This window comes from Rhinichthys klamathensis, unplaced genomic scaffold, assembly GCF_029890125.1.
Source record: "Rhinichthys klamathensis goyatoka isolate OS25496 unplaced genomic scaffold, OSU_Roscu_1.1 h1tg000176l_1, whole genome shotgun sequence".
In the NCBI taxonomy this organism is placed as follows: Eukaryota; Metazoa; Chordata; class Actinopteri; order Cypriniformes; family Leuciscidae; genus Rhinichthys; species Rhinichthys klamathensis.
The window spans coordinates 9326565-9350432 of NW_026606705.1; the positions used below are offsets into that span (position 1 = coordinate 9326565).

At 40.9% G+C, this 23868-nt stretch overlaps 1 protein-coding gene across 2 annotated transcripts in view; it reads right to left on the bottom strand.

Moving 5' to 3' along the window:
- tafa5a (TAFA chemokine like family member 5a) overlaps nt 1-23868 on the bottom strand; it is a 166516-nt gene that overhangs the window by 103814 nt on the left and 38834 nt on the right. The window contains exon 1 of one of the 2 annotated variants that reach the window (XM_056260382.1): nt 3213-3845. The exons of the other annotated variant lie outside the window; for it this stretch is intronic. Coding sequence (XP_056116357.1) covers nt 3213-3321 — 109 coding nt within the window. The 5' untranslated portion in view covers nt 3322-3845. Of the gene's footprint in view, nt 1-3212; nt 3846-23868 lie in introns of those variants that run through there. 2 annotated transcript variants of the gene reach the window in all.

Consider the following 23868-nt stretch of genomic DNA (forward strand, 5'->3'; position numbering starts at 1 on the left):
ATTACCCAGTTGTATTTAATATAATAAGTACATAGTATGTATATATGGAACATGACTGTAAAATAAAGTGTTGTGCTACCAAAGTTTTTTTCATATGAACATCATATGAAACATCTGACTGCTCAATATTGTGACTGACCAATCAGAATCAAGTATTGCAGAGAGCGCCAGCACGATCACAGTAATGATATTGCATAACATTTATAATATTGACTATAAAAGTATAGTTGATTAAGATGAGTCTGAGTGAATTACCAATCCGAAACCACAATTGTATATTTTATGTCCATAATTGTCATATTTCCCATAAGACACAACACAAATTCCTGTCCACCACTGTGAAACACAATGCAACATCAATACTGATGCTATTGATGCTCATTTCAAGGATTTTCTCAACTGAAAAAAAAAATGCCTTTGAGGACCACTTCAACTTTATTTCAAAGGACTGCCCAATAAACGACTCCCTGAGCTCATCTGTATTATTTCTGTGGTCAGTGGAGTTTATTCAGTGCCTCTTAATATAAATTACCTCGCCTCACAACCTTGCAGCCGAAGCAAATACACTCTCACCTCTGTGTCTCCTTTACTTCAACAGTCCCAACAAAGTATGCCCTTGCAATGAATGGACGAGAAGGCTCAAATGTAAAATGCTAATCAGACACATGCTGGGCATATTGTGCCTATCTTAATGTTGAAACATAATGCACTTGGCCCAATCATTGGTCATAATTTCTGTTCCAGACGTCTTTGTCTGTTAATTGAAGGCAAAAGAACCAGACACGAAGGTCTGAATGCTTGTCTTGAGTGGGAATCTTAAAGGAATGGTTCACCCACAAATAAAAAGTCGGCCATGTTGTTCTAAATCTTGATTGGATTGATTGGTTGACTGATTAGTTGATTGATTGATTGATTGATTCATTGATTCATTGATTCATTGATTGAGGAACATAAAAGGAGACATTTTGAATAACTTTTATGAAGCTCCATAAGATGACAGTTATAGTAACCACTTCCGTTAAGCTCCAAAAACTCAAACACTACATTCAAAGTCTTCTAAACTTTTATGTGAAGAACCGACCTAAATTTATATCATTATTTACATTTAGTTTAGATTTGTGTGGTAATTGTAAAAAAAGAAAGAAAAAAAAGAAGAAGGAAATCTGTCTTTCTTCACATAATCTCATGTTGTTCTAAATCTTTATAATACAAAAAATAAATTTAAATCATTATTCACTGATATTTTTTATCTCCATCCAAGCTCTAAAATCTTAAATTGTATCGTCACTTTGATGTAATTTTCACCAAATTGCCATTGGTTCTGGAATGCGACGGAACTATTCGTTTAAGAATACGTAAGTTCTTATTTCACAAAACAGCAGCATTACCAGAAAACAAAAAAAACATTTGTTTTCTTCATATATGTCATCATGTCAATACATGTGTGTTTTCATTCACAATAGTAAACCGTCCACTGCAAGGTCATAACACACTGTTCTTGAATAGGGTTGAGGTCATAAGCAGTTTCAGCAAAATTCGATCGGCATGTACCCTTCAAAGTATACAAGCATGGCATTAAGGCAGCTTAGCATGTGTGGACCTGCTTTGATGTCAAGACCAGAAAAAAAAGTAAAATGTGAAGTTTTCAAAAATGCATTTTTTTTTGGGTAAAGTAATTTCTTTGTCTCTTTTGTTATTATTATGAGGACGGTTAACTTTTGCTTCACCAAAATGCATCTTTCCTCTCAGACTGATCTTTATGTTTACATCAGGAATACAAGGACAGGTTGAAAACACGCTCCAATCCCCACAGCTAAGCAGAGAAACCAGCTAACCTTCTGTCTCGTCTATAAACAAACCACTCTTGTCTTCCCTTAAGGCACATGCAGAAGCCAGGATAGATGTCTCTTGAAAAGGACATCCTATATCTACTGTGTCAGGGTGGAAAGGTGAAGCAGCGGTATCTAGCTGACTTGTCTGTGTGGCTCCCATTTCTCACCTTTCAGCATTCATGTTGACACGTTACCCCTTCAACTGCATGCGGTATAAAGCAGTTTTATTTTAAACTGCTCTGCTTTGTATCGGGCCATCAAAAATGTCAATGCTTCAAGGGTAATAAATGACATGTTGTTTAAACCTAGATCTGGTACACAGAGAAAATTATTCAGTTTAACGCTTTACTTTAAGCCTCTTTATATAAAAGTACTCTTAAATCATTAATACTTTCAAAATGTCTCATATTTCATCTTATAATCAGTTCTTGTAACCGTTATAGTACTTTAATACTTTATATATCATTTCTAATATATTTTGGCCTCCTTTACAATATTATTTACATATTCATATATTATTAGGCATATCGAAAGGGAGAAATTGCGTATATTATATTATATTATGTTATATTAAGAATTTCAGTCTGTCTGAATGTTAAAAATAACTTTTGTTGGTGCAACCTAATGTAAACAGACCAATTAAATCATGTTACATAATATTTTTTGATGTAAACTGAAATGTTACCACATGAAGTATAATTTAGATAATTTATAATTAAAAACATTTAGTTAACATCCAATTTCATGTGCTATCGTGTGTTTAAATACTCTTTGGTGACCACGAATACATACTGCATTGTTACTTATTTGTGACACAATATAAAGCATTACTTTGTGGCATTATGATACTTTATAATGAACTTTATATACAAGCCACGAGTTTAATTTAGATCCACAGAAGATATATCTCAGATAAACTTAGTGTGAGAAAATTTTCACTTTTTGACCTCAGCTTTACCCTTATGATAGACTGTAGTGCCATCTATTGAAAAACATAAATAAATCGCTTAACTCATAAAACAGCCCCATCTGATGCGATCCTTTTCACATTCTAACACTTTTGAAGATGAGATCATAAAAAAACATAAATCAAATGAGAGAAGAGTCCGTTTTGAATTAATATCATCTGAAAAATATTAGCCAATGGGTCCAAAACATAAACAGATTTTTTGCTGTGTTTTTTTTTTCCTTCAGTAAACGCATCCACCATATCCATATGGATATGACTGCGCACTGTCACAACAACAAATACAGATATTAATCCTGCAATATTCCTCTCACAGATCACCAGGCAACCAGACTAAAGTGACCCTACAGGTATGGGTTTACGATTAAAGGTACATAAAACAAGCGGCATATTAATAATGAACAAACATTTACCGTCTCGTATGAAGCGAGAGTGGATGAGAATGATGAGAAAACAGCAGATCGCCGCTCCCGCTAGAGCCCACGCAACTCTCAGCATCAGCATCCTGACTGCCTTCAGCATCCACACCACATCTCCATTCTATTGCCATACAACAACCGACACCTTTGCCGCGCTTTTCTCTCACAGAGTCAGAAAAAAAGGAATCCGTTCTTTTTTTTCAATAGATGCCAACTTTAGGAAAATAAAATATTTGATATTTTGGAGCTTTCACCGCCCATTGCAAAAATGTTGAATTTCCCAGTTCATCTGTAGCTGTTGCGTGGATCTAAGTCGAGTGATGCGCGTCCGTCCTCTCCAACATCTCTGTTTTACGCACTTGGAGAACTGCTCTGATCGCTAGAACTGTCACTCTTCTCTTCTCTTGTCGACTGGTCCTTTTCTGTGTATCAGGAGATACAAGTCAGCTTTTTAAATTCCGGCATTCATTCGAACGATCGTTTAAAAATTTCCCAAACGCGACGCATGTGTGGTGTTTGGTGATATGCCGAGTGTGTATCTCCTCTTCCGTCTGTGCAGTTACTGGGGTTTGATTCTTCTCTTAACAAGCGCACTTTCTCTCCGCTGTGACGCATACATCGCCTCCTCACTCACTCACACACACACACACACACACACACTCGCGTTTGAGAAGCGCTCGCCGGCGGATGCGTCACAGCGCATGTTCCTGTAGTCTGACGTCAGAGTTTAAGTCTTAAGTGCATTCTTTCTGATTGTGTGTTAAGCTTTCAGAAATGTTGTGCACCGCACTGTTTAAAGACACCGTGAATTCAATCTTGAAGTTTCATAGCTTATAGAGTCTTTTGAGGGCATCGGTCTAGTGGGTCAATTTCGGAAAAATTTACACATTTTGTCTCTATTTAGTAGGATACAAATGATCTTTTAAGACATTTTCCCCCCATCCGAATAATTTGCAATAAGCATGTCCCCATTCATCACAGCTAAAGAAAATTATTTATATATATATATGATATCTATAACACACGCCTCACAGCAAGAAAGTCCCTGATTCGATTTTTTGCTGACTCTGGAAGCCTTTCAGTGGCGTTTGAATGTGCTCGCCATGTTTTCCTCCAGCCTACTTTGGTTTCACCCACAGCCTAAAGACATGCTGGTCAGGTGAATTAGAGATTTTTAAAACTGGCCATAAATGTAAGTGTAAATGTGTCTGTCTTTTTATATTAGCCCGGTCCAACAGTCTATGGTGTTTCTAGGCCTATACGGTTCATGTGTGTGTGTGTATATATATAAGCAGAATGTTAGACATGCAAAAGTATCAACACTTCCCAAATAACAAATAATCACTATAAAGGTGTACATTAAAAAACACTCATAAATAAGCAAGAGTCTTGGACCACTCACAAGTCAATTGTTTGCAGTCTAAACAGATCGTTCTCCTTGCGTTCACAATTTCTTAAATACAAAGAACCACTTAAGGATATTATTGCATTTTGATTACTGCAGATGCGAAAAATTAGGAGAAAAAAAGGTCTTCTAAAATGTGTCTCCATCTGTGCATTCATTTACTCAACAATAAGACAAAATGTAGGCTTAACTCATAGCAGTGCATTGTTATATTGCTGCAATTACAAACTGCAATAATAATTTCACATAAATATGTGACCGTAGTCCCCAAAAGTAAAAATATAAATCAGCAAGTTTGGTTCTGATGGCATGATGCAACAATGCATTTAATAATGAACATCTATATCCTGGCTTGGGAAACAGGTCACAACAATTGAAGAATTGTAGTGTAAATTAAATGAACCGAAATGTGGAGTGTGTATATGAAGACATTAACTGTGATGGGATGATTGACAGGCCAGTTCAGGAACGTATCATTGTGACAGCCTGGTCTGTGTTTCCCAAAAGCATCGTAAGCTCAAGTTGATGGTAGAGACCATTGGTGGCAATTGTTCTACGATCAACTAATAGGCTTTACAATGCTTTTGGGAAACGCAGCCCTGGTCCATTACGCAAGACGCAATTAGGACATGGTAGTTTACACCAAAACTTGCCTACTCTTCTCTTCACACTCAAAAATATGAAGGCCTACTTGTTCTTCACAAAAAAAAATGGCATACTTTTAGGGAACGAAGTGGAACTCAGCATGAACTCAACTTTTTTACAACATAAATGGAAAACCTAAATGAAAATATAGAAGTGAGAAGTGAGAAAAAAAAAACATTAGGAAGTTGGTAGAGTTGCATTCTGGGTATTTTTTTCACAACACTGATGCATCAAAATCTCAGTGTTGTCAATACTGCTGTCTGCGCAGCTAATTTGAAGCCAATTATCAGCATTCGCCAGTGTTTACGGTGGGGGCGTCCGTTTTTAATTTCTCCGCAGCGCCTGTAACACACTCTCCCATTGTGATCCATCAATCAGCTGGATGGCAATTAAAGGAGATCTGTCCACGGATGGCTGCACGAGGCAAGCAGAGCAGGTGCATCACCTTAAGGATGATGATGACATACACATTGCCAATGAACAGTCCTTGGTCGCGTTACTCAAAGAGCACCTGTCACTTATATTGACACCCTCCTGCTGTTTCAGCACAAGCGTGCCTTTGGGAACTACTTGATAGTGGTCAAAGGGTCTGAGATGTCCACAAAGAAGAGAGCTGAATTTAAGAGGTTGTTTACTCACAAAGCTGGCACTTTTAAAAATCTCTTTCTGGCATGGTTTGTGGCATGGCATGGTTTTCTGGCATGGTATCTCTTTCTCTGTAGAACTGCCCTCAGAAAAAAATGTTTTCACTTATTGAAATTTGTTAGTGAGTAAACTTGCAACATACATTTTAAAGCGTCTATAGGGCCCTATTTTAACGATCTAAGTGCAAGGGCTAAAGCTCACGGCGCAAGTGCACTTAGGTCGTGTCCGAATCTACTTTTGCTAGTTTAACGACGGGGGAAATGGTCGGCGCTCCCGGTGCATGGTCTAAAAGGGTTGTCCCTATTCTCTTAATGAGTAATGGGTGTGTTTTGGGCGTAACGTGTAATAAACCAATCAGAGTCTCATCTCCCATTCCCTTTAAAAGCCAGTTGCGCTCGCACCATGGCGGATTCGCTATTTACATGGCTGAATTTGCAAGTGGAAAGACCGAACGCTTCTCCACCTCATTTTCAGACCAGCACGCACATGGGCGCAAATGCATTTGCTATTGGCGCAGGACGTGAAAATGATAACTGCGTCGGGCTGAAACTAGCAAAAAACACTTGCTGCATTGCACCGGGTGTATGATAGGGCCCTTTAAAAGTAAACATAATTTATTTTGACAGTATATTATAAGCAATTGCAAAACATGTTTGTTACCTAGAAGAAACATATAGTGACAGTTGAATTGGGTATGGATTGTATTATTATAATTTATTTTTTGCATTATTCATTATTATCTATAAATGTGTATGTAACCCCTCCAGTTCTACTCGCACTCCTCCAAGCAGGATTTGAACTAGCGTTGCCAGCATGGGAGGCGGGCGCGCTGGCAAGGATGACCACAGCCAACATCAGTTGCTAGTGCCCCTCTCAAGTACACCATGTTCCTAAATCAACGTCTTTGTTGATCCTGCAAACAATATTCCAATCAACCAATCAGATTTGAGGGACAAGTTTACAGTTTATGTCAAGTTTACTAAGTTTTATTTGTCTAATAATGTACATTTGTTATTGAAGACATCATATATTACAAACCACGATAGCCTTGTGGGCAATTGCCCTGACATATGCTTCGGGAGACCTGAGTTTGAGTCCCGGCTCGTGGACCTTTCCTGATCCCGTCACACCTCACTTCCTGTCTAGCTACTGTCCTATCCTAATAAAAGGAGAAAACGCCAAAAATATTTTTGAACAAATATATATAAAAACATTCGAAGACACTCGTAATGCATATGTAATGTACTTGTAACACAAATAAAGTACACTTTAATATCACTAATCAAGCATGTAATTAGTCCCTACACAGGCATATAGGCCTTAAAGTATACTTAGTATACTTGAAGTTGGTCCAATTTAGTGCACAAAAGTAGAATAAATACACTTAAAGTTATGCTTTACTACAATTTAATTACAACTAAAATATACTCAGTACAAAATTAATTGTTTCAAAATAGCACACTTCAAGTTAACACACTTAGGGCTCTATCTTGCACCCGGCGCAAATGACTTTGTACACTGACGCATGTATCATTCCTATTTTGCACCCGCGCAAAGCGGGCTTTTCCCTCCACAGACACACGTCGGTTAACTAAGAAATACACTTGCGCTCCCCGGGGCGGTTCAGCGCAAAGAGGAGGCGTGTTCCGGCGCAAACTTTCCCTCATGCTATTTTGCTGTTCTATAAAACAATTGCGCCACTGACCAGAAAAAAAACTAGTCTAAAGTCAGTGGCGCGTTGCGCGTTCTTCATTATGCTATTTTAAGCGCGCATGCTTGGCCATAATGTAGCGGGTGCACAACGCGCATACACTTTGATTCTCTCATCAACACAGATGCAGCAGTTTTTATTTTTGCAAATCATACATTATAACAAGGAAAGATATGAACACATGAGGGAAATCATTGTGGTGTCCATGAAAATTTAGTTTTTTTCCTCCCACGCCTGTTTAACCGACGCTGATTTGTATGGGGATGGGAGAAACCCACCCACGATAGATAGATAGATAGATAGATAGATAGATAGATAGATAGATAGATAGATAGATAGATAGATAGATAGATAGATAGATAGATAGATAGATAGATAGATAGATAGATAGATAGATAGATAGATAGATAGAGAGATAAATAGAGAGATAAATAGATAGATAAGTCTGATTTGAACGTTGAATTTCTTGTTATTTCTGCATGCATTCTACTTCAGACAGTCAATAAACAGTGCCGTCTGAGGGTGTTACTGCATGAGGGTTTATGCCATAGTTTACAGGTGCACGCAAAACACGCAATACAACGTCACTTCTCTGTCTTTCACGGTCCTGACAAGAACGTCGGTCTCCTCGGCTGTGAACCGCTCCTGACGCGCGCCTGGTAAATCCGCCGTTATAATAGCAATCCGCCATGCAACATGCGCACCTGCTCTTAAAGGGAATGTGAGATGACGCTCTGATTGGTTTATTTCACGTTACGCCCAAACCACACCTATGAATAATGAAGCTACTTCAGACCAACCTCTTTTAGATTTGCGCCAGGCGCAAGAGGCATTTATCCCGCCGGGAAAATAGCAACAGCGCCGGGATCCGCCCACAAAGTTACTTGCGCTTTGCGCTTAGACACTTGCGTTTCAGATCGTTAAAATAGGGCCCTTAAAGTATACTGAGAATTAGTCTGGCTGAAAGTATACTTAGCATTTTTTTTTTTCACCAGGGCATGCTTACAACCAGGGTTAGAGTGTTATTCACCTATCATTACCCTCTTATTTTAGGGATAACTTATGGGTAGGGTTAGGTTTAGTGGTAGGGATAGAATTAGGACTACATTTTTGGACAGAAATGATGTTCCAGGATCAACAAAATATGTTGATTCAGGAACAAGTCTTACTTGGCAAAATCACTAGCTGGCCTCCATTGCATGTACATATTTAGTATTTACTAGAGGTGTAACGATACCCTCACGATTCGATACATATCACAATACTGAACTCACGATATGATATTATTGTGATACTCCAAGACACATGGGAAAAGGTTAACAAGGTGACTTGGGGCCGATAACCCAAATGCACAGGACAACGATGACACCAGAATAAAAATATTCATGCTTCTATACACATATTGTCACTATACACAATACATATTGTTGTATTTTTGTATTGTGATATATTGTGACATGATATATTGTTACACCCCTAGTATTTACTTAATATTTAAGTAAAATAAAAGTAAACTGCAAAAACTAGTATCTTCCAATACCAATTTGTCTTGGTGTATTTTCTAACTGCTGTATCAGGTTTGTTTGGCAAATGTCCCCCCATGCTGTTTTCACTTTAAAGCACACATTTTTCATTGTGTCTTGACACTTTTGAAATGATCACACCAATGATGACACAAGAGTGATGCTGAAGTCTTGAAATAGGTTTATGTGATCAGCTAAGCTGAAAAATGACAGTCTAGGAGATTCTATTCTGATCAACGACCAACCGACCAGAGCTCCCTAACAACTTCAGCACTATTTTTCAACGATCGAGTGTGCTTGTGACGTACTCCAAGGGGAAGGTAATCACTGTGTGTGTGTGTGTGTGTGTGTGTGTGTGTGTGTGTGTGTGTGTGTGTGTGTGTGTGTGTGTGTGTGTGTGTGTGTGTGTGTGTGTGTGTGTGTGTGTGAACACACCACCAAGAAAACAGAATAGAATATAAAGCCACTCAATTCCCAGACTAAGCTCAACTATGGAAACGAGGGAACAACACTGATTTGAATGAAAACAGCTTTCTGCTTTACAAGCGGTTTTGTGCATGTTATTTTATAGGATAAGCCAGAAACATAAACATGTTCAGTCAAGAAATGTTATTCTCCCTGAATAGAACTGCTTTATTTCCTCACATTTATCCAGCTCAGCTATGTTTTCAAGTCAGTTTTTAGCTTTTTAATCAGCTTTAAGCAGCTCCGGTTCTAACAGGGTGTGTAGATGTCATACCAGTGCTTTTTACTACTTTTACAAATTAAGCATATAGCTGCTTTTATACATCCTTAATACACACTATTCTAAATATGAAAATAACATTCTAATTTTCATATAATATTCAAGCTCAAATTTGAATAGCTTAATTCAACACCTAACAAACTTTAATACTGTATACAATTGGCTGTTGCTTAAAAAAGGGGAAAAAGCAGCAATGAAATCTCACTGAAACACTTGCAGTTGCTAAACCGTTTAGCAGGTTAAGAGTCGTGCGAGGCGCGTGATTCCCAATAGGGACAAACCTCTGGTCACATCCATCATTTCCATTTCACAGGCGAGACAAAGATCTCACCTGTTCTCATCCCATTTGTCACCAGTTTTCATGCTGTCATACATGAGTGAATCAGTGTTTGTGTTCCACGCTTCTGCACACTGCCTGATGAATATTCATCAGCCTCTTAAACGCTCAGTCTGTCGACAGCTCATTAACTGCTCAAATAACTTCTGTGTAAAGACCCAATTGCCTGGCTTAAAAATAGACAAAGAAGACTGACGCTGTTCAATCAAGCTCTGATGAAAGACAAACTCTTCATCAAACACGGAGGTGATACACTGTACGACACAATCCAAAACACTAGAAAACGTAATTATATTGAATTGTTTTAATAAGAAACATGTAGAAGTTGTATCTGGGGAAGTGCCACCATGATAAACTTTTGACTACATCATCATCGTTATCAAAACATACCGAAATGACATTTGTGTTCTTAAAATGAACTTCTGCTACAATGTTATAAAGAATGTTTTTTTTTTATGTCTACTTGCTTTGAGCAATAAAAAGTTAGTTAGAGAAGGGCTGTTTATCTTTTCTTCTAAATTGGAGAGAAAAGCAAAGCATGACAGAAGGCCATGAATGAAAAACTTTAAACGCTTGTTTTCTGCGATAGTTGTGATCAAATAAATAATGAGATATATTGTGGAGAGAGAAAACTTTTGAAAACATGTTAGCGCCATTATAATACACCAACACAGGCAAAATGAAAACTAATAAATTCATTATAAGACATAATGATAAAAAATAAACCTGTAACAAAACAAGAGTTGTCATTTTCTGTCGCATACTTGAACAATTCGTGCTCATCTGTAAATCATATGCAGATATAACTGTCCCAGTATCTAAATGTATTATTCAAGGTTAGCAGTTGTTGCGACAGAAATGAGTTTTTCTTTCTTTGTGTGGCCTTGTTGTTGCATCATTCTTCAACTTTGAAGCTGTTAACTCAATGCATCTAATAATACAAGCCCAAATACTCTTAGATTTGCATTTCTACAGTCTGGGAATTGTATTCCATAACTTCACTTACTGCTTGTCCTTATTTAACCCAAACCAAAGCAACATTCATTAGCAATGCAGTGAGCTCTGTGTGTCTAATTAAAGAAAAAAGTTTCTGCTTGATCTGTTCTCTCACTGGCAGAGTCCCGGTATATATATTTTTTTGGTTTTAATATTTGAATCCACGGTAGATGGATTCAAATTACAATTAATTACTAATGGCAGACCTGTGAATCTGTCATACGTTTACACATTTTTCATTTCAAAGTTTAATTGCCCGTGATAAATAGACTTTTTAAATAGACTTTTAGACACACATGCACACACACTCACACATGCACACACATGCACACACACTCAGGTTTTTCTCCATAGGCATAATGATTTGTATACTGTACAAACTATATATATATGTATATATATATATATATATATATATATATATATATAATATACCCTAACCCTAAGCATAACCATCACAAAAAAACTTTATGAATTTTTATAAAAAATAAATACATAAACACAAAAAAACACTTAGTTTGATTTAAAAGCTGTTTTCCTCATGGGAACCAAAAAATGTCCTTGAAAACCTTGGAATCTTTTGGATTTCAGTATTGCCATCCGAGACATTTTATACCCACATAGAGAGTATCTGAACCAACCCAAATTTTACGAAAAAAAAAAAATATAGAAACAACTTACGCAAAAAGAACTTACTCTGTTCGGCCTTATAATCGTGTTAAGAAGTTATATTTCATCCTATAACACGACTATAATTATATTGAATTATGTTGCATTAATTGTATTAGGCTTTATAATCCATATATAATACAATTATTAAATTATGCTTGTAAATTATCCCGCAAGTGTTTAAAGGCGTATTGTTTGAATAGTTGGTGCATCTATGTCCCATATGTCTCAGGTTGTGTTATCATGCATTCAAAGGCCAATTCAGGACTCTCAAAACTGAATTCCAGTGCATGTCAACAACCCTGGACAAAAACACTGAGGCAGGCAAATCCGAGGAAATCTATACTCTATACTGTTAACACTGCACAGAATAAAGGGACAGAGCAATGAGGGTGCATTTATTGAGGACAAAGAGCTACAATATCACCATGCAGACTAAATGAGAATATCTGAATACAGAAAAACAAGAAAATGCATTGATATGCATGATAACATGCCCTTATCTCCTCTACAGATTGTTTACCTCAAGAAAAGTTAAGCAACACATACAGCAAGAGGACAAAGATGAGACCAAATAAACGTTTAATTAATGGTGGTGTGAGATAAATCCAAAGAGGATAATATCAGGAGAGAGATATGTTAGCATTCCAATTCATCTCATTGTCAGTTGCTTGACTGGTGCAGGATGCATTTTGATGAACCTAAGGTTTTGTTCAACCTAAAAAAAAAAAAAACTTTTCTTTTGTGACAATTATCTTCACAATAAATGTCTTGCCAGTAATCACTCCTGAGCTGCAGGAAATTAAGTCATGTCCATTTCAAGTCACGCTTTTGAAACCCTGCCAAACACAAATCACAGACAGGAATACTGAAATAATTACTTGCAATTTTTTCTTTTTTTTTTTAATCAAAATAATAATATTGTAATACTGGGCAAAAAAAAAAAAAGCAAACAAATGCTGTTTGGATTTAAATAGGCAAATGCTTAAGAGTCCGTGATTTGTTCATTATTGCAGTGATTATTATGTTTCTAGCATGTTATGTTTGGCAACAGTTTTTCTAACCCTAATTGACGGAGTGTGTAGCTTTTAATTTCTTAAACAACCATGAAGACATATCATGGCCATATTCCAGGATGACAATGTCAAGATTCAGCAGGCTCAAACTGTGAAATACAAGATATTGTCCAAAAATGTATGGAGATAAATGTTGTGATGTTATTTCCATCAAAAGGTGCATTCATCTTTGGTCAAGATTTTGTATTGACAATGCAAGTGTGTTGTAAAGTCTACTCTGTAAAGCCTACTCAGCACATCCCAAAGACTTGAAATCAATAAATTTAAGGTCTGGATTCAGAGGTGCCCATTTGTATAACATGCTAGAAACATAATAATCACTGCAATAATGATCCAAAGGGATTTAAACGCTGCTCACACTGATGAGAGTGAATATGTAAATATGTGTTGCACGCTTAACAAAATAAACACAAAACAAAAATGACAGCGTTGAGAAACTATAGCGAAAGCATCTGATCATAGTGATGTGGATATGTTTGCACCAGCTCTGCAGTTCAGCGCTCCAGTCAAGTCACTTCATGTTTATTCATATAGCACATTATACAATAGGTTACTTTGAAGCGGCAGCATTACAGTATTAAACATGAAAAACCAGTGACAGTGTCATTTTCCATTAGAATTACAACTATATGTTCTACTATAAAGCAGCTCTCCAGTAAGTTAATGTTTTTACTAAGGGATGTCCGACCTCAACGGACTGAACAGAAGGAATGCAATTGTGTTTTATTAACAAAGTTCAGGAGGAGCACTTTCAGATAATTAACCTAATTAATACATTATGAGCACATTCAGTTAATCAACTCAAGTAAGAAGATAAGAGGTATACTGTATATACAGCAGACTTACCTCTGCTCCATGACAGTTTTCCAGCATCCTTCCACCACCCCATCTCCTCACTTCTAACTATTCCTTTCCCAACCTGGGATGGGGGAGGACTCTGGGTTCGGGAGTACTCTGGGTTGAACTACCTGAAACTATACGGGCTTTCGCACTGGGTAGTCCTAGGAACTTAGTTCTAGGAACTAGCCACCAGGGTGTTTCTCCAAGAACTAATGGTTCCCTTAGAAACATTTTCCTGGTTGCGTTCGCACCACCAGTAGGAACTCTGAAGTGACCTAAGCTTGTTGCTGTGACTTTTAATTTGACGGAGAGGCAGACCTTTATTTTGGCGGCGCTGAGAACGACAGAGCCTGAGCACACAGTGCTCGCATTCTCCGTGTTCATTAGTTTACGATCTGTCTAACAGTCCTGTGTAATACGTTATTAGATAGAGCTAATATAGATAGAAAGTAGACAGTGTATGAAAAGGTATTAGCGTATGCCGTGTGGTTAATGTACAGTGTTGCTAGCTGAGCAGAAATACATAATAAAGTTTGGCTTGGTCCCCTCAAAGTTGCGTTGGATTTTCTCCATAGCGTAAAGGTTGAGAGGACCATCTATCATAGTTCCCTTTCGTAGTCACTCCGAGTTACGTCGGATGACGGAGAATGGGGGTTTCGCTAGAAAGCCAGTCCTCTTCGAGTATTAAAAAACGAGCCAATGGCAAAGAAATGCCATGGGTCTGCGGAATTTGCATAATGTATCTCCGCCTCACCGCGTGAGTATTTAAGGAGAGACACCTGCAACAGCAGATCATGTTTTCGCTTCGGAGCCAAGAGAACCTCTTCACTCCACAGCCACAAGACCTGAGTTTACAAGTGACTCACCTTGGGCTGAGGCCGCTTTACTATGGTCGGTGGCAATACCCGGTCATGAGAGCGGAGGTTGCTACCCTGCTGGCGAATGGTGCGATCGAGGCTGTCCCTCCAGCCGAGATGAGGTCAGGGTTCTACAGCCCCTACTTCATTGTCCCCAAGAAAACCGGTGGGTTACGGCCAATCCTGGACTTGCGCGTCTTGAACCGCTCCCTTCACAGGCTGCCGTTCAAGATGCTCACGGCCAAACGCATTTTCGAATGCGTGCGGCCACAGGATTGGTTTGCAGCGATAGACCTGAAGGACGCCTACTTTCATGTCTCCATTTTACCTCGACACAGACCGTTTCTTCGGTTTGCTTTCGAGGGGCAGGCATACCAGTACGCGGTTCTCCCATTCGGGTTGGCTCTGTCTCCTCGCGTCTTTACGAAGGTCGTCGAGGCAGCCCTTGTTCCCCTACGCGAACACTGGGTTCGCATCCTGAATTATCTCGACGACTGGCTAATATTAGTTAATATTATCTCGAGATAAGGTTTGCGAACACAGAGACCTTGTGCTCCGGCACCTAGCCCGTCTGGGCCTTCGGGTCAACTGGGAGAAGAGCAAACTTTGCCCCGTGCAGAGGATCTCTTTTCTCGATATGGAGATAGACTCGGTCGCCATGTCCGCGCAGCTTACGAGCGAGCGCGCACACTCACTGCTGACTTGTCTTCGACAGTTCGAGGGCAAGAGTGCGGTCCCACTGAAACTTTTTCAGAGGCTCCTGGGGCATATGGCATCCGCAGCCGCGGCAACGCCACTCGGTTTGCTTCAATGAGACCGCTTCAGCTGTGGCTTCGCAATCGGGTCCCGAGGTGGGCATGGCATCGCGGTACGCTCAGAGTTCAAATAACTCCGACCTGCCGTCAGACCTTCACCCCGTGGCGGAACCTCAGCTTTCTACGGGCCAGAGTCCCCCTAGAAAGAGTTTCCAGGCATGTTGTTGTCTCCACAGATGCCTCTGCCACGGGCTGGGGCGCCATGTGCAATGGACATGCAGCCGCGGGCTCCTGGACAGGACCCCAGCGCCTCATGCATGTCAATTGCCTCGAGTTGCTGGCAGTTCGCCTTGCCCTGCACCGCTTCCACGCGTTGCTCCTGGGTCAACACGTACTTGTCCGCTTGGACAATACCGCGACTGTAGAGTACATCAACCGTCAGGGTGGTCTACGCTCTCGCCGTATGTTGCAACTCGCACGCCACCTCCTCTTATGGAGTCAGAAGAACCTAAGGTCCCTTCGTGCTATTTACATTCCAGGAGTGCGGAACCTTGCAGCCGACGAGCTGTCACGGCTCCGGCCAACCTCTGGCGAATGGCGACTCCATCCCCAGTCGGTCCAGCTGATATGGGACCAGTTCGGGGACGCACAGATAGATCTGTTTGCCTCCCACGACTCATCCCATTGCGCCCTGTATTACTCCCTGACTGAGGGCACGCTCGGCACGGATGCACTGGCGCACAGCTGGCCGCAGGGCCTACGCAAGTATGCGTTTCCCCCAGTGAGCCTTCTCGCACGTACTCTGTGCAAGATCAAGGAGGACGAGGAGCAGGTCATTTTGGTCGCCCCATACTGGCCCACCAAGACCTGGTTCTCCGAACTGAAACTCCTCGCGACAGCACCTCCTTGGCCAATTCCTCTGAGGAAGGACCTCCTTTCTCAGAGACGGGGCACCCTATGGCACCCTCGTCCCGATCTTTGGAGACTCCACGTGTGGCTCCTGGACGGGACGAGGCAGGTTTGAGTACCCTGCCACCAGCGGTGGCGGCTACCATCACTTCCGCTAGAGCATCGTCCACGAGACATGTCTATGCGTTGAAGTGGAACCTCTTCGTCAACTGGTGCTCTTCTCGCCGAGAAGACCCCAGGAGATGCTCGATCAGTGTCGTGCTTTCCTTCCTGCAAGACGGGTTGGAGCGAAGGCTGTCTCCCTCCACCCTGAAGGTGTATGTGGCCGCTATCGCCGCATATCACGATGCAGTTGAAGGTAAGTCTCTGGGAAAGCACGACCTGATCATCAGGTTCCTGAGAGGAGCGAGGAGACTGAATCCTCCTCGCCCTCCTCTCGTTCCCTCTTGGGACCTCTCAGTGGTGTTAAATGCCCATGCAGAGGGCTCCCTTTGAGCCTCTGCAATCAGCTGAGCTTAAGTTCCTGTCAATGAAGACAGCGCTCCTGGTTGCACTGGCCTCCATCAAGAGGGTAGGGGACCTGCACGCATTCTCCGTTGACGAAGCGTGCCTGGAATTTGGGCCGGCTTACTCTCACGTGATCCTGAGACCCCGGCCTGGATATGTGCCCAAGGTTCCCACCGGTCCCTTCCGGGACCAGGTGGTGAACCTGTAAGCGCTGCCCCTGAAGGAGGCAGACCCAGCCTTGGCACTGCTCTGTCCAGTACGCGCCCTCCGTGCTTACGTAGTCAGGACGCAGTGTTTCAGGACCTCAGACCAGCTCTTTGTCTGTTATGGTGGGAGACTGAAGGGAAAGGCTCTCTCAAAGCAGAGGTTGTCTCACTGGATAGTGGACGCCATTGCTTTGGCTGACCAACAGCAAGGCCGACCGTGCCCCCTTGGTGTGACAGCGCACTCCACCCGGAGTGTGGCTTCCTCTTGGGCTCTAGCGCATGGCGCCTCGCTGGCAGACATCTGTAGAGCTGCAGGCTGGGCGACACCCAACACATTCGCCAGATTTTATAATCTCCGAGTGGAGCCTGTGTCCTCTCGTGTACTCGCTTCAGTTAGCTAGTACTGGACCCGCTTTAGGTGTCTTCGGTTGCTCGCCATTCCACTCCACGGACTGGATACGTGCGATATTTCCTCAGGTTCCTCCAGCACTGTTGACGCTGGCGCCAGTGTCTACTGCCTGTGCGTCGGCTAGGTGCCTCCGTGTGCATGGTTCCTCCTCTGAGCAACCCCCACATGTGTATTTCCACTGTAAGCCTCTTTGAGCATGTGTCTTTCCCTCGGCAAGCCACCTTGCCACTCCTGGAGTTGAAAGTAGATGCCACCCCACGGGCTGGTCACTCCAGTGTTCCTCCATATGTAGCCCCCTCGGGCCATATGTGTATTCTTAAGTCCTCCCTTCAGGTAGGCATGCTGCGGCATATCTCCTGAGATATGCTTCCCAGTGTACCTTGGTATTCCTGTGTTAAGTAGGACTCCTTCGTCCGTGCCTATATCACGACAGGGAGGTCAGACTTCGCAGGGCACTGGAAGACAGCTGTGAAGGTGGCGTGATTACACGGGGACCCCCCATTCTCCGTCATCCGACGTAACTCGGAGTGACTACGAAAGGGAACGTCTCGGTTATGGATGTAACCCTCGTTCCCTGAGTAGGGAACGGAGACGTTACGTCTCCCTGCCACTTCCGCTGTACCGCTGGGTAGACGCCTGAGTTCAGTCTCGGCTCCTCAGCGAAGACATGATCTGCTGTTGCATGTGTCTCTCCTTAATTACTCACGCGGTGAGGCGGAGATATGTTATGCAAATTCCGCAGACCCATGGCATTTCTTTGCCATTGGCTCGTTTTTTAATACTCGAAGAGGACTGGCTTTCTAGCGAAACCCCCATTCTCCGTCATCCGACGTAACGTCTCCGTTCCCTACTCAGGGAACGAGGGTTACATCCGTAACCGAGACGTTTTCCATGTTCGTAGAGTTATAGTAAATATATTGGCTATAATCTGTGTGTTTACACAGCTTTTTTAAGAATGCTGGTTGCTGGTGTTTCACGTGTGTTCGGCCAATCAGGATACAGTTCAGTTCAAGTTTATTGTCATATGCATGTTAGTACAGTGTACCACAGCAATGAAATGCAATGTGCCTTGGCACTCTCTCAGCACCAGTCAATGATAACAATTATAAATAACATTAAAACATCCAAGCACAGTAAACATAGTAACTAAGCTCAAACCTCAAACCTCCTTCCTGTTGTACTATCATTCAGTAGCCTTATTACCTGAGCGTAAAAACTATCCCTGAAATGTAAAGTGCGCATTGGGATGCTCTGCAAACGTGAGAGAGATTGTGTGCAGGGTGACTAGAATCCTGCATAATACCTAGTGCCTTCTTAGTGCTGCGTTTCCAGTAAATGTTTTGAAGCGGTTCAAGTGGAACCCCAATAATTTTAGAAGCAGTTGTGACCACCTTTATCAGAAGATTAATTAAGGTCACGTGAAGAAGCCCTGCCTAACCTCACTTTCACTATTGTAAATTTCACAATACTATGTGTGGTATGTTTTGCAATACAGTCATATACAGACTATATAATAGAGGACTGAGCACCCAGCCTTGAGGTGCTCCGGTGTTTAACACGACAATCTGGCTCAAACATGACAATCTGGGGATCAGGTCAGGAGGAAGCAGACAGACCGACCGTCTGCTAGCTGTCTCACATCACTGAGGTCAGATAAATCCCATCACATAGAACCTCTTTCACCTAGATATCATCATATAGAGACTGTGTCTGTTCCCCGAATTAGGAAATACAAAACACTTTGTATGTGGGAATTTTTTTTATTGATGTTCAACAAATAAAAAACAGATATAATACAAATGAGCAAATGATAAAGCTTGGGTTGCTGAATATTCGATCCCTTACTTCAAAAGCACTTATTGTTAATGATATGATTACAGACTATAACCTAGATGTGCTGTGTTTGACAGAAACTTGGCTAAAATCAAAAAATTACATTACTTTAAATGAGTCCACCCCCCAAGATTACTGTTATAAACATGAACCTCGTATGAAAGGCAGAGGGGGAGGTGTTGCTGTAATTTATAGTAAAATTTTCAGAATTACTAAGAAGTCTAGTTTCAAATATAATTATTTTGAAGTGTTGGTGCTTAATGTAACTATATCTAGTGTAAATGATAAATCACGATTTGTGCTGGCTACTGTGAACAGGCCACCAGGGCACCATACAGACTTTATCAAAGAATTTGCTGACTTTCTATCAGAGTTAGTACGGGCTGCAGATAAATTCCTAATTGTTGGTGATTTTAATATACATGTAGATAACGAAAAATATGCATTGGGATTGGCATTTAAAGACATTCTGAACTCTATTGGATTAAGACAACACGTGTCAGGACCTACTCATTGTCATAATCATACTCTAGATCTAATATTATCACATGGAATCAATGTTAATGCCGTTGAAATTCTGCAGCAGAGCGATGACATCTCAGATCATTATCTAGTCTCAATTAAACTTCATTTAGCCAAGGCTGCAAAGCCGACTCCGTGTTACAAATATGTTAGACCTATTACTTCTGCCACTAAAGATTGCTTTATTAATAATCTTCCTGATCAGTTTCATCATCTAAGCATCCCAGATAGCTTAAAAGAACTCAAAACATTGTGCTTTTGTAAAATAAAGAAAATAAACAGGGTTTCTGCTTTCTGGCTTTTTTTTTTTTGGAGCACTTCTCTAAACTTAAAAAAAACCTCAGCGAATACTATTCACCCAGGCATGAACAATATATCTTTATAATCATTTAAGTGTGTAATTTTAAATGATCTAATTCAAAACTAAAACAAATATTCTCTGTTTATGTAATCTGTATGAAAAGAGAGAGATGTCAGTCATTCTCATTACAGCTCGTTATCTGTTTATATGAACACGCCAACGGAGAGAGTGCGCTATTCAAACGCAAATTATCTGAGGCAATACATGCAAACCTGTGAACGCCCACATCAGCTGGATAAAACACACCAAGTTTAATCAGATTCATGTACTTTACGTTGAGACGCTGTGAGGGTTTTCACTATTATGCAGATGATATTCAGCTCTATATTTCTTCACGCCCTGACGAAACGTATACCAATCCACAAAATTAACGTAATGCATCGCTGATATAAAAAACTGGATGACTAGCAATTTCCTACTACTTAATTCTGAAAAAACAGAGATTCTAATTATTGGACTAAAAACTTCCACACGTAATAACCTAGAAAACTGTCTAACACTTGATGGCTGCTCTGTCAAGTCCTCGTCGTCGGTTAGGAACCTGGGTGTGCTCTTTGATACCAATCTTTCATTAGAAAGTCACGTGTCTAGTATCTGTAAAACTGAATTTTTTCATCTTAAAAATATATATCTAATTTACGTCATATGCTCTCAATTAAAAATGCAGAACAATTAGTTCATGTGTTCATGACATCAAGGCTAGATTACTATAATGCTTTACTGGGTGGTTGCCCTGCACGCTTAATAAACAAACTACAGCTGGTCCAAAATGCAGCAGCTCGAGTTCTTACCATAACCAGGAAGTATGACCATATTAGCCCGGTTCTGTCAACACTGCAGTGGCTCCCTATTAAACATCGTATACATTTCAAAATATTGCTTATTACTTACAAAGCACTAAATGGTTTAGCTCCCCAGTACTTGAGCGAGCTCTTTACGCATTATAGTCCTTCACGTCTATTGCGATCTCAAAATTCCGGCGAGTTGATAATACCTAGAATATCAAAAGAGACTGCTGGCGGTAGAGCCTTTTCCTATTTAGCACCAAAACTTTGGAAGCAGACCGGGAAGCAGACACAGTCTGTCAGTTCAAATCTAGACTAAAAACACATCTCTTTGACCTAGCATACACATAACACATTATAGACTTCTATAATTCAATGTTAGGCTGCATAGTCTAGATCAGCCGGAACCGGGAACACTTCGCATAAATCCTGATGTACTTGGTACATCATAAGAAGGATGGCATCTACGCTAATATTAGTCTCTCTGTTTATCCCGAGGTTTACCACAGTCTGCCGAATCCAGGCCATATCCAGATCTGATGAAGGACCAGTCAACAACGCAGTCCTGAAGTGTCAACTAGTCTCTCCCTGTGAAGGCCTCCCTCCCTTTACCTCTGTACAGATAAATCGTTGTCGGGTTAATTCCGGTTCGCGTGGCTACGCAGACACGACAAAAATTTCTGTATTACACATTTTTAAGACCAGACAAGTAGTTTGTTGAGAGTTGATTTGTGAAGAAGGACTACACGCCTGCCCACATATATATTCAAACGTGCATACCTATGGACTGAACACGTGATGCGCATATGGCGCCGTCTGCGTTTTCGCGGGTTTGCGTTTTTGAGGTTTGCGCAGAGATAATGGGTAATCGTTTGCACCTTCGAACCTATTTCAGGGAGTGCGTTCTCGAGACACCAGGCACTGTTTTGTGTTAAGAGTTTTTCTGGTAGAACGATGTCATGTTAGCGGCCCCTAAGTTAATAACTAATGATCTTCGCAACGGAAGCGAATCAATCAAAACTAACTTTAGATGGACAATAACTTTATCCTAATGCTGTTGTACAGCCTAAACAATCTGTTACGGTAATTTATATTATAACTGTAAAGCTGCTTTGAAACAATCCATACTGTTAAAAGCACTTTATTATTGAAGGTTACTTGACTTTAACACTTTAGAGGATTTGTATGTAGTCCCAACTTTAACTGTCTGGGGGCGGCCTGTTAGAAAGTCCTGTATCCACCTGCAGATGGAATTGCAGAGGCCCAGCATCCTGACATACGTATCCCTGCCCTCTAGATGCTGGAGCACAGTATGTAAAGCCAAGGATACAGCATCATCCACAGCTCTATTTGATCTGTATGCAAATTGTAGTGGATCAGTGGAGACAGGTATGCTGTTATTGATATATGTTTTCACGAGCTGTTCAAAACACTTCATAATCACAGAAGTCAAGGCTACAGGTCTAAAATCATTCATACAGGTGGCAGTCATTTTCTTAGGCACATGAATTATGATTGATTTTTTAAAACAATTCGGAACCACACAAAGAGAGAGTGACAGGTTAAAAATGTCAGTGAAAACAGAGACAAGTTGGCTATAACATGTCCTTAAGACTCGCGGAGTAATGCCATCAGGCCCAGCAGCCTTCCCTATTTTCACAGATTTAAAAACTTTACATGTGTCAGTGACTGAGACCTGATATGCTTGCCTGCTGAATGCACCTGGAGATGATATGTCTGTGTGTATTCCCATTTGGAGGTACTTTGACATGCACGTCCCCAGTTGGAGATGGTCCAAGAGTCAGTGCCTCAGCAGCGCATTCAAAACAAGCATAAAAAATGTCGTCTGGGAAGGAAGCAGAGGTTGTTGTGATGCCGCTAGTTGTGGCCTTGTAGCTTGTGACCGCTTGTAGGCCTTGCCAAACGCGCCTAGAGTCCCCTTCAGAACAATATCGCTACAAGATATATTTTGTCCCGGTGTTGTTTTTTAGCAGACTTGATTGCATTCCTAAGCTCGTATCTCGCACTCTTGTAACGAGCGTCGTCCCCAGATTTAAAAGCTACTGTCCTCTCATATAATTTCGCGCGTTCATCACTGTTTACCCATGGTTTTCCGTTAGGGTAAACGAAAAAAGTACGTGTGGGAATACAGCTGTCCACACAGAATTTAACATAACCAGTAACTGCCTCAGTGTACTCATGCAAGGTAGCAGAATCGCTAAACACTGACCAGTCAGTAGATTCTAAACAATCTTGCAACACGTCACTGGTAGTTCCTATAGTGCTGGTTTAGACCCTACTCTGAAGTAGGAGATAAATTAGTTCCTCCAAAAGGAGTTCCTAAAACTAACATCGTTCCTAGTTCCTGCGGTGCGAACACCTCAAAATCTGGGTGCTTCCACCAATAGTTCTAGGAACTATGAAAAGGTTCCTCCGGTGCGAAAGCCCCTCATGGCTTTGCTTTTGTTAACACGTTTGGATAGGTTTAGGGTAGAGTTTAGCAATAGACCAATTACCTTTTAGCTCACCCTAGCCCTAATTCCCAAACTGTCACAATTTGTACAACAACCAGTGTAACCAAACAAAGCAAAATTTACGTCATCTGTTTCGGATTAGACTGAACGTGCTTTTAATGTCAATTACTAGATAGTTCTCGCCTTGCGAGATCCACAGAACTTTTGGTTATAGTACAGATTCCAAATTGGATTGAAAATACCTAGAAATGTGTGCTAAAGTGAAAAATAATTTTCAAGCAATAAGACTGAAAAGGTAAAATTAGGTAAAACTGCCCTTGAACCTTTGCAGAATGTTGGTGGGATGATAATGGAGTCAAACAGAAGAATAAAATAATGCTGGCTGCTTTATTGGAAAGAAGTGCACAGCATGCTGTTTATATGCGGTAGATAACATGCTG